This window comes from Trichoderma gamsii, assembly GCF_001481775.2.
Source record: "Trichoderma gamsii strain T6085 chromosome Unknown Scaffold_16.2, whole genome shotgun sequence".
Lineage (NCBI taxonomy): Eukaryota > Fungi > Ascomycota > Sordariomycetes > Hypocreales > Hypocreaceae > Trichoderma > Trichoderma gamsii.
Window position 1 is genome coordinate 96,150 of NW_020171353.1, and position 11,270 is coordinate 107,419.

The 11,270-nt window shown below is 51.1% G+C and overlaps 2 protein-coding genes across 2 annotated transcripts; one reads left to right on the plus strand and one right to left on the minus strand.

Moving 5' to 3' along the window:
* Positions 1–55: 55 nt before the first annotated feature.
* Positions 56–4,091, minus strand: TGAM01_v205189 (hypothetical protein; the record flags this gene model as incomplete). Its single annotated transcript, XM_024549591.1, has 7 exons — positions 56–1,462; positions 1,798–2,232; positions 2,293–3,266; positions 3,327–3,607; positions 3,679–3,809; positions 3,866–3,992; positions 4,054–4,091. 7 exons carry the CDS (start codon positions 4,089–4,091, stop codon positions 56–58), a joined length of 3,393 nt encoding a protein of 1,130 aa, XP_024405624.1.
* Positions 4,092–4,166: 75 nt separating this feature from the next.
* Positions 4,167–11,002, plus strand: TGAM01_v205190 (hypothetical protein; the record flags this gene model as incomplete). The annotated part of the gene is made up of 5 exons (XM_024549592.1): positions 4,167–4,408; positions 4,653–4,731; positions 4,790–4,864; positions 4,920–8,947; positions 9,007–11,002. The coding sequence occupies 5 exons, from the start codon at positions 4,167–4,169 to the stop codon at positions 11,000–11,002; spliced, it is 6,420 nt and encodes a 2,139-aa protein (XP_024405625.1).
* Positions 11,003–11,270: the final 268 nt, after the last annotated feature.

Sequence of the window (11,270 nt, forward strand, 5' to 3'; positions counted from 1 at the left end):
ACAAAACGCCTAAACTACCATTGTGTGCATGTGTGGCTTCTGATAAGCCCGTTCGTTACCGCTGCGTGTGCAAGTACTTGGCAAAACTCGCGTCACCCAAGATGCCTTCGTCCTTGCCATCCATAGCAGCGGCGTACCTCGCCTGCAGGCCCTCCTTGGTCGTTTCGTCGTCGTCGTCGTCATCGCCAGAGTCGGCATCGCTGGGGACATCCACGTCGTCGTCATTGACCTGGATAGGCTTCCTCTCCGCTGCGTCGTTGGCGACAACAGACATGCCCTGCATCATCTTGTCCAGCTCCTCCTGGCGAGTCTTCTTCTTTCGTTCCTCTCGCTCTTCTCGTCGTCGTTCCAGCTCGGGCAGGTAATCCTCCAAGAACTCTTTCCTCTTCTCTTCCACAGCCTCAAAGAACTCGTCGATGCCAGTTCCCATTCTTGAACTGACCCCCACCATACTGAGATTTGAATAAAACTCCTCCAGCACCAGGCTCATCGAGTTGAGCAGGCTGCCCATGTAGCCGCTGCCACCGCTTCCGAACCCTTCTTGTCCGCCGAATGTATCAGAGTTCTCGTCGCGGCGCAGAGCTTCTTGGAATGCTTCAAAGTCCGTCATCCACTCTTTGGCGAATGAAGCATCCTTGACATCAGTCTTGTTGAAGACGAGGATCATAGGTAGCTTTGTTTTGTATAGAATGGAGCAGGCGTAGAGCATGTTGGACATGAATGTAGACGTTGAAGCAGTTCGCGGGGTATCAATGATGTAGGCAATAACGGTAGGAAAGGCTGATGCGAGAGATTCGAGAAGAATGGTTCCTGAAGCAGACCATACGAAAGCTTCAATCTGGCCAGGGGTGTCGACGAGGATCCGGTCAATGGGCTTGCGCTCCGGGTGTTCGGGGTCGGGCTTGGCGCGCTTCTCCAGTAAGTTGACAATCTGGTCGACCTTTGTGGCGAAGAGGTTTAGCGACGTCAAGATGCCTCCGTTGGGTCCTAGATTGTACTGCTTCATGACTTCTTCATAATTGACCGAGTCTCGAATATCGATGTTGCTGTCGAAGGGAACGTTGAGAACCGCGGGGTCCAGGTTAATGACATAGGGCGGTGTGTTCTTTGAGTGAAGATGCGCGTTGATTCTCTGCATAAAAGTCGTCTTGCCCGAGCCTATATTTTGCAAGACAAGGGTGTTAGATATTTGCGATGTTGGACAGCTTGAGGGAGTGAAGGCTTGCCTGCCATGCCTACGCAGACAATGGCGGGAGGCGACGTCGCCGAAATCGACGGTGCGCCGCCAGTCGATGATGAGGCCATTCTGGAGACTGATTTGATAGGCTTTTCTACGTCGTAAACCGATGCGCCGAGAGAAACCCAAGTCAGGATGCTTAGAAATGAGGTTGACAGGAGCTTGGCGGGTCAAATTTTTAGTAGCAAAGAAGGTAGAAAAGCTGCCCCGCGGTGACGTCCTTAGCTGAGACAAAGGATAAAGCATTGATTTTATTATATAAGCATCTTCAAGTGCACCTCATCCCGTCCAGCATCTGCACAATAATTGATATTGATATTGATGGCACTCCACTAGAAACCTCCGGCTGCCTACTGATCGCTTGTACCAACTTTAAAACATGCTTTTGATCACACATAACCGCCAATCGATAACCCCAGCCAGCACCGCTTTGCAACCAATTCCGTAACCCCTTAACCATCTGTACCACTGCTATGGAAATTAACAAATAGAGCCGCGTAGGAGTGTGTCAATGTGATCACATCTTGCGGCAGGCTTGTTGCCTGGACGATGCTCCTCACCTTCAAGGCCCCCTCGTCCTCGATCAATATGCGCATGGTGCGCAGCAGCTCCGGGCTGAACTGGCTGTACCACCTATACTGCCAAGTGACAAGTCTAATCAGTGCGGCCACTGTGTCCCTCGTGCTCTTGGTCTTTTCAAAGACGCGCATGACGCCGGTCAAGGCCTTGGGGCTGAAGCGCAGGGAAAGACAAGCCCGGTATGCCTCGGCTGCTTCGTCAAAGTGCTGCAGTCGCTCCGCGAGCGAGCCAAGAATCTCCCACTCTTCTGCCGATTTCTTATACTGCATTTGCTGGGCGCGATACTGGGCCATTTGCGTGCGCCAGATTGTGTACACACGCAAATCTTCGTACAGGACCATGAACAAGCTATCAAGCCAACGCTCACATAACCGTTTCGTATTAAGTTTGGAGAGGTGGTCATCAGCATGGGTGCCCTACGCAGTTGTCGTGTCAGTAGGCTATGATCATTTGTCAACGTGTCACGCTTGGCTTACGTTTTCAGTTGTATCGGCCTTGACCTCTTCTGGATCAATTGTACTGGAAGGTTTTTCAACTCCACTGCCTTCTCCATTGGGAACCAGTGTAGTTGCGGCTTCGGAGGACTTCTCGCCCTCATCATCTGAACCTTCATCTCCATTGTTGGTAGGGTCTGGCGTGCCCCTGAGGCCGTCCATACTCGGAGTGCGTTTTGGCTGAGCAGCTTGGGTAGCTTCTTGCTTCTCGGTGCGGTATTCGTCTTCCATGACGAAGACGTTGCTGCGTATCTTGAGAAGCTGATCCCAGCCGATCTTGGCTGTCATTTCCGTCAAAATGCCGTACGCTTTCTTGAATGTGCCGCGATAAGACGCCGCCCTCAGGTTCAGCAGGCTCGGATCGACTTGCTCTGAGTATCTTGACTCAGGCTCGCTGTCAATCTCGTCCAGGCGAGTCTCAGGCATAGTAGGGAGGTGAACATCCCTCGGCTCGGGCATCATGGGAGAATCCTTGTCTTGGTAGGTAAACATGGGGCAAGAATTGAGTATAGTCAAGGCGTTTTCCCAGTCTTCCATCGCAACGTATACCTGGGCCAAACGGGCCCAAGTACTGAACTCGCTCGGAGCAGCTATCGTGCTGCGGTCAGCACATCCAAGAGCCATTTTCAGTCTCTCCTCTTTCACCTCCGGTGTGTCGGCCTTTTGGGCTTTCTTTAGCAGAAAATCGGCCTGAGTGTCAAGCATAACGTAATCCATCGGAGTGTGCTGAAGAGATTCGTGCAGAATTTTGACTCCCAAAACTTCCTCGTTACCCATGAAAAGCACTTTTGCCAGCAAAGAGGCGACTTCGACACTCTGAGTACGAAGCTTCTCAAAAAGATTGATCCCAGATGCATAGCGTCCTGTTGTCTCGAGGTACTTTAGCAGCCCAGTAGTCAGATGATTTGATACATTCGTGGGAACTTGGACGATGGAATCAGATCCCAATTGCCAACCTGTGTGAAAATATTAGTCCTCTATGTCGTCTGAAGTCAACGATCCGCCGGGTGCCATACCCCTAAAGAAGAGCTGTTCGGCCGCGTTAAGGAAGCGATGCTCGGTTTCGGTTTTTGTAACAGGGTTGAATCTTCGGACGCCGACGATTTTGCGAATACTGCTCCCGCTGCCATCATCGGCATATGAATAAGCCCTTAGGACGCTGCAAAGATATGTCTCTAGCCACATATCATCCGAAGCCTTTCGCTTGTCGCCTCGCTCGTCAACGCAATAGCTCTCGACCGTTCCGGGGTAAGACACGTGCACCCGCATGTCCAATCTTGAAAAGGCATTGTAGCAGCTTTGTTATTGTTAGCACCCGCGTGGCCATGGACTCGTTTAGGCAGCGGCCCGCATCGTCTTGTCACCTACCAAAACACACCCGCGACGACCTTGCTGACTGCGTTCGGGCTGTGGTCCCCGTATGTCAGAGTATTGATGTAGGCTGCAAGACTGGCCGAAGACGACGCATCTACACCGGTAACATGATGGTAGACGCCGGTCTGTGTTTACTCTCTTAGCTGTTTGTCTCGTCTCCTGTGATTGTCTCGTTGCTAACCTGCTTCCGCGCATCGCGCGTGGACTGCTTTACGAGATGCACCAGGTCCGGCGGGCCCAGCTCTCGTAGTGTTGCTAGCGACTCTGTTCGGGCGTCAATCGACTCGTGTAGGACTTCCTCTGATAATCTGGCCCAGAGTTAGACAGACACTCTGGCTGCGGCGTGCCTCGTAATCAGGAGGGGCTCACTCAGGCACTGCTGGATCAAGCAGCTCTTCCGCAGCCATGGCGGCAAACAAGCGCTCGCAATTGCGAGGTCAATGGGCTGGAGCTTGCGTGAAGGAATTGAGCTTCAGCCAGTTATGCAAGCGACAGAAAGGAGTCGCGAGGCCAAAGAGCGCAGCAGTCGTTGCGCAAACCGAGGCTTGGAGGAGCTGTTATTGAGAGCTTCGAACAGGGATTCCTTGGCCCGGAGCCCATACTTGACCACGTATGACCAGCCTCGCCCTGCGCCTGCACGTGGAGCCCATCAAACAAGGCACGGAGATTGGGAGCCCGATAGCGCTGAGGTGCCTATAATTGGCGCTGGAGACGCTGCACCTTAGTCAGCTAATGAGTGCCGTCTCCCTCAATTACAGTGACCTTTAGCGCTGGGCTAGCTTGAAGCAGTGGCTCCAGCCGTGTAAGCAGTGGCTCCAGCCGTGTAAGCGCTGGCGCTTTAATCGACAGCTCGCCTTGAGTGAAGTACGTACATTGCTGTAGCTGTGGCCGCAATCTTATCGCTTCAGTTGCACCGACTCAACGCGACGCGGTTCGCATGAAACGTCATTGCTGAGAGCCCGATGAAGCCTCGCCATCCACCCGCCTGTATCTGACAAGACTGCGAATGCTGCTTCTGCCAGTGCCCGCATATCGCTTGCGATCATGGTGTGTCCTCAATTGCCTCCTTTGTAGGCGTCCAAGCCAAGCTGACCCTTTGCTGCAGCCCGCCTTCCAGGCCATCAACCTCGAGCCCGAGGAAAACATCGACGAGCAAATCGACACCACCAAGGAGCTCCATGTAAGTTGATATGGGAGCCACGCTGTCATATCACTAATGCTCATGCCTCGTGCAGGTCGACGAAGCTCTCAAGCGATTTCAGAATGCGCTGAAGCTCCACGCCCAAGGCCTGCGGTCCCGCGAAGCCGCCAGTGCAGCCTACGACGAACTTTTCGAGTCGGAAATATTCAAGTACCGAGAGGCAAAAACCGAATACGAGAGGACAGAATTACAGGCGAATGGACAGGCCTCAACTTCGGCACTCGAAGCCTTTGCTGACGGCCTCGATGTGGCCGCAGGCGGCGCCGACGGAGTGGCTGCCAGCCTGGCTCTTGCGCTTTACCTCTCCTATAAGAATCATGGGCAATTTTACTTGGATAAATTAAAAGACGAACATGCGACTAGCCCCGAATGGAGTAAGAGGCTCCAGATAGACTATCGCAGCGACGAGGGCAATAAAGTTCTCGATAGCTGGACCGCGGCGCTGGATCAAGACCCTTCAGACCCAGAGCTGTGGAGAAAGGTGGCGAGGTTTGCCGGCGCAATGAATAGCGGAAGAATCAAGAGATATTGCCTAGAAGCTGCAATAGAGCTGGATGATGACCCGGCTGTCATGGAAGTTGAGCCCCCTTCTCTCGCCGAGAGCTTGGCGGGGGAGCAGCTCAAGTTGTACTTGAATCTTCTTGGAGATGAAATGGCACTGTCGCATCCTGCAATGGCACCTTGGCTGAAGAAAAAACTGCCATCTCTTCTGAAACAACATGTTGACCCAATACCATTTCTACCTGACCCGACTTCGACGCTCTTAGTTCCGCCAGAGCTACAAAATAGCAGCAAACTTCTACTCGCCGATAATGACGATGAGGCCCTTTCTGTGTCAAGCGACTTTCAGACCTCTGACAAGCCTGTTGAGTCATGGGCTGACCTTGGGTTTCAACTCATGAAGTGTGCTGAAAATACAAAGGGCGCTTTGGAGATCTGCAGGCTGATCTTGGAAACAGCTAAGCGGGATACAGACATGGAAGAATCGCGAGCAGACGCTACCAACGAACCTGAAAACGACGCCTTTCACAGTGACAAAAAAGCTACTGATGAGAATGATGATAAAGAGAAGTCATCTGCAACACCGCCGTTGGATACAAAAGAGAGTCAATTATCTGAGGTCGCCGATGATACTACAAAAGGCGATGCGACGCAAAAAGAGTCCAGTGCAACGCAGGCGGCCAGGAAGCGATCGCAGTCGACTGCAGGGCTACCGGATGGTGCTGATGAGGAAAATGTGACTGAAAAGAGAAGCAAGAGAGTCCGCCGAAGAGCAGAAACAGCCCAGGCTGCTGAAGAAGCCCCTGACCCAAATACGCTGATAGCGAATCAGCTACGCCCCTTTCAAGAGGCTGACCAACACCTTTTTACCATGACAAAAAATATGCTCGAGGCGATTGGCGTTGAAGACAAAGGGACTTATGAATATCTGGATGAGATTCTGAATCTTTGTGCTGCAGAAGATCGTTTGTCGTCCAAATCTACCCGAACTGGAGCCAAGGACTTGCGCACTCTAATAACCGACTTCAAGGAGGATGTCGCAATGGTGTTTCTTAATAAAAAGGAGCAGGCAACTTTGGGGCTTTCTTCCTTTTTAGAACATGCCAAAACTGGATCTCAAGATCAGGCCGTAAACATTCCCTTCAATGAAGCCAAGGGCTTAAGAGATTTTGCCCAACAGGTGGAGGAGAGACACGAGCAGATGACGAGCCACGACATTGTTTTCGAGTGGATGAAAACAATAAGCTCCAGCTACGCTTCTTTCAAGTGGCCGGACGGTATGAAAACCGCAGTGGTTCAGATGTTGAATACCGCCGACTCCTCTTTATACAGGCACATTTCGGGTGAACTGAATGAAAATCCTTCTCCTGAAACTCTTGCAGAATTGGAATCCCTAATCCCCATGATATTTGAACTTTACATCGATATTTACGAGCGAATCACCAACCCTAGCAGCGCTGTGGACTATGCAACTCGTATGGAGACCAAGTATCGGCTCCAGCGATGGCTAGATATAGCATCGGCTTATGTGGGCTTAATGAACCGGCCTGCAACGGATCCTCTCTGTGTCAGGTTCTTATGGGCATCTGTCATGGTGTCATCGCTGTCCGACAACCCGGTTCGAGAGCATATTCTTCTGTTATGGACCTCGCTTCGCGATTTCCTAGCGGAAGAGGAAATTGACGCGCTGGCCCTTCCAAACAATGTAGTTATGCCGACAATTTCTCCAGCTGCCGCAGATCGAGAGATATCGAAGCTTACTACTATGGACTTTTTCCTCAGTCTTTTCCAGGAAGGGATGGAAAGCCCCGTTCACGTTATTGAAACTCTGGAGCCTGTTCTTAACCCTTCATCTGTCTGTGTATCCTCAGAGGACCATGATGCGACGGATGCTGATGCTTCTCCATCATCTGACTCAGAAGAGCAGAAAGGCACGCAACGCATATCAGACTGTGCTACTCAAGGCATGCGTGACCTATGGAAATTTCTGCGTAGCAGCAGCACAGAGTTAAGATTGTTCCTCTGGTCACGACTTGGTGACGCTTATGAAGCCATAAAATACACCACAAAGAGATTTTCGTGCCTTCTCAGGAGTATAGAGCTTATTGTGGCGGATTTGGAGAGCGAAAAGTATGCCAAGCTGCCAGATGAATCCCGCCTGCTTCTCTACATGAGGACTCTAAAGTCTCTGGACGAGTTGCTGATTCAAGCATTGACATTGGCCTTGAATGACAGTTCTGTATTTGACATTATCGACGACGATCACCTCAAATCAAGCTGCAGTGCTATCGCGAAAGTGAGTTCCATCTTGCACGTTGCATTCTTGTGTGAGGATGAGATCAAGACAGGACTCAAGACGGCGCCGTCTTCAAACTCCACCTTCCAGTCTCTCATCGCCAAGCTACGAGAAATGCAAGTACGCACTTGGTGTCTTCAATTCACCATGTTCAGGGCAGGCCTTCCTCTACATAACCCCATTGCTCCGGAAAAGGACCTGGCAGATTTCCTTGCTGCCATTCATCAGGTTATTGGTCTCCGGAAATGCTGCAAAGCGTCCAACAAGATCTTCCTCAAAGTCATGCGCATGGAGCTTCTCCAGAATAAAAACACTGAGAATTGGGAAGACTATCTTGGGCAGGTGGTTTATGATCTTTACGGACTTAAGCTTGGAGTGGGAGTGTGGGAAGTTCAAGACCATGGCTGTCCGCCTGAGAAGCTCGAGAAGCGCCAGACAATGCAGCTCGTGGAAAAGGTCATGATTCTGGCAAACCGCATGCCGATGAAGGATCTTTTGAAGTCGGACCTCAAAGCCGCGATTGAGCATATGCAACAGACCATCGGCCAACCGAAGTCTACGCCGCAGATGATTCACAACCTACGCAACTTTACCGAACTGGTAAAGAAACCCATTCATCCCCTCCGACTTTATCAAGCGTTGGTTGGAGAGGTGTCAGTGGATGCAGTATCAACGAACACACCAGAAGCTGCCTTGGCCAAGCACGGCTGGTTTTTCCTACTTGGGATGATAGCATTAACCAAGTTCAAAGCTGTTGACTTGAATCGACGACAGACACCAGGCGCAACAGACGATCTTCGAATCGGAGCGACTTTCCTAAGACTACAGCTACAGTTTAGCTCCGACAGCTGGGAATCGTGGTTCCGGCTGGCTGAGTGCTTTGACTATGACTTGGACGAAGCTGTGCTGTGGACGGCCGATAAAATGAACAAAGATCGGGCGGAATTGGTCAAATTCCAGAGAAATGCTATCCACTGCTATACGCTTGCATTGTCGCATTCAAGGTATCAAGACATTGAGGGTAAAGACGAGGACCCCTTGCACGACCTCTATCATAAGTTCGGAATGCGCCTGTACGCTTCTAGTCGAGAACCATTTGCTATGGAGCCCTTTCAACATTCCGATCAGGAGCGATTCTTTATCCAAAACATGGGAGCTGGGACATTTAAACGGATTTTACATGAACAAATGACTGAGTACAAAGTGTGGAAGTTTGCGGCCAAAATGTTCAGAATGGCTATGGAACGTAAACCTGGCAACTGGAAGTAAGTATCGAGTAAACGAAGCTAGGCTGGTGATTTCAATAGTGCTAACAATAGATTAGGAACCCCTATATGCTGGCCAAGTGCTACTGGAAGATGTACCAGACGCCGGAAGAAGAACTGGATAGCAAAGACATGCACAGCAGAATCGAGCTGACAACGCTGCTCAAGGCGCTAAAGGATGCGGTTAACGTGGCTTACAACGCGAGGAAATCTCGAAGCAGCGATCCGATCCTCGAGCCGCATTACAAGATTGTGTCGATTGCACACAAACTGGTTATGCGAGGCGATCTTCCTGCCAAGGAAGCTGCTGAACTGCTATCAGAGCAGCCGTTTGGCGTGCAGTTCAAGCCCGATGACATCTTTGCTTCTTTTACAGAGCCCGAAGATTGGGAAGAATACATCATCCCAAGCCTCGTGAAGCTCAAGGAGAAAGATAAGTCTAACTGGCAACACCGGATTGTGGCGCGCCATGCGAAGATCCTGTTTGACGAGGCCAGCCTGGAGCAAGTTAGTGACATCAAGGTGGCGGCTCAGGCAGCCTTTGCAATCTTGAAGGAGAATATGTTTACAAAGACAATGGTCATGAATGTGTGGAAATGCGATGCTGAACGTCCAGGCCGTCACCACGTTTTTACTGAACAATACGTCCGATTCATGACAAAACTGCTCGTGATCATGTCAGATAAGTCAAATCTGGAACAGCTGCTTCGCCGTCTGCGGAAAAAGGGAGCCGACTTCTATCACTTTGTCGACCTGTGGCAATCTTGCTGCAACGCGTATCTCAAGCTTCTGAGAGAGGCCCACAACATTCCACATCTTACAGACGATGCGTTCAAGTCTCTGTCTACCGAAGAATTTGAAATCATAAGCGAGAGAATCACGGAGTGGGCCGCTCGCGATGAGGCGAATGTACCAGCATTTAACTGCATGAAAGAAGCTATTGAGCTAAAGAAACTGAACGCCAATCTGATGAAGGCCGCTGGAATTGATGATTTGATCAACGATTGTTATTCCAAGGTTTACGTGGATGTGGCTGGCACATTACCTGGCCAAGAGCCGAGCAAGATCATCGAAGAACGCAATCAAGCCAAGGAAATTGCGGCCAAGCTTGAGGCTGAGGCTGCGGCCCAAGCCGATGCCAACAAGCCAACCAGTTCTCTCAGCAACATCCTTAACCCCCCCAGCACGCACGAGAGCCTTGCCGGCACTGCAACGCCTCTGGAAGGAGAAAAGTCCGAAGCAGCGCCACGAACTCGCAGGGTTGGAGTTCGAAGACCAGACGTTCTTCGTAAAGCGGAACAGGCTGTTGCTCGCTCCATGGAAGCTCCAAAGTCGGCTCACCCCAGGAGTCGAGTTGGCAGCATGTCAAGCGGCAAGCGTGGAAGCCAGACGCCGAATGTAGGCGCTAGTGACGCCGACACGGACGAAGAAGGGCCAGAAACGCAAATTAGGAGAGAGGAGGCAGGGGAGGACACGGACATGCCCGACACTCATTACGAGGAGGATGGCCATGATGCTGAGCGTCACGATGACTCCAAGATTGAGGACAAGGAAGAGCTCGAGAGCGAAGAAGGCGAAGAAGGCGAAGACGGTGAAGACGGCGAAGACGGCGAGGAGGGCGAGGAGGGCGATGAGGCGGAAGAGGTAGAAGAAGTAGATGAGGCGCCAAGTCTTGTCGATTCCGCCGACGAAAGCGACCTCAGCGATGTCCCAGACGATTATGAAGAAGATGTCCCTCCAGGTCTAATGTTCCCACACCTGGGCCGAACTATTCAAAGCGGCGAGACTAGCGGCGAAGACGCTGATAGCGAAAGCGAAGGTGATGAGGAAGAGGACGAGGACGAGGAGGATGAGGAGCATGGCGACGATGAAGCCGAAGAAGCCGAAGAAGCTGACGAGGGCGAGGAAGAACATGGGGGCGATGAGAGCAAAGATATCCATGACGGCGGCGAAGAGGAAGAGGAAGAGGAAGAGGGACATGACGATGATACTGAGATGGCGGAGCCAGATACTCCGGGGGAGAATGAGGATGAGTCTGTGGATATGGGGACGTAAACAGGACTGACTACGAGATCCATTACTTATTATAAGGACTTTTTTCGATAGAGGAGCTTTTTGAAAAAGGGAAAGGGCTTCTAGGATTTACTATGGATTGGATTGGGTTGGGTGGAGGTGGGCGTAGGTTTAGGATGCAATTTTCATATTGATATTTACCTTTTTGGAGTACCTAGGGTTTGAAAAATTATTCATTATTTTTCATCGGCGCAACTGAGTTTGTAATGCGAATACACAAAGGGTGAATGAGCGTTGGCTTCACTTCCGA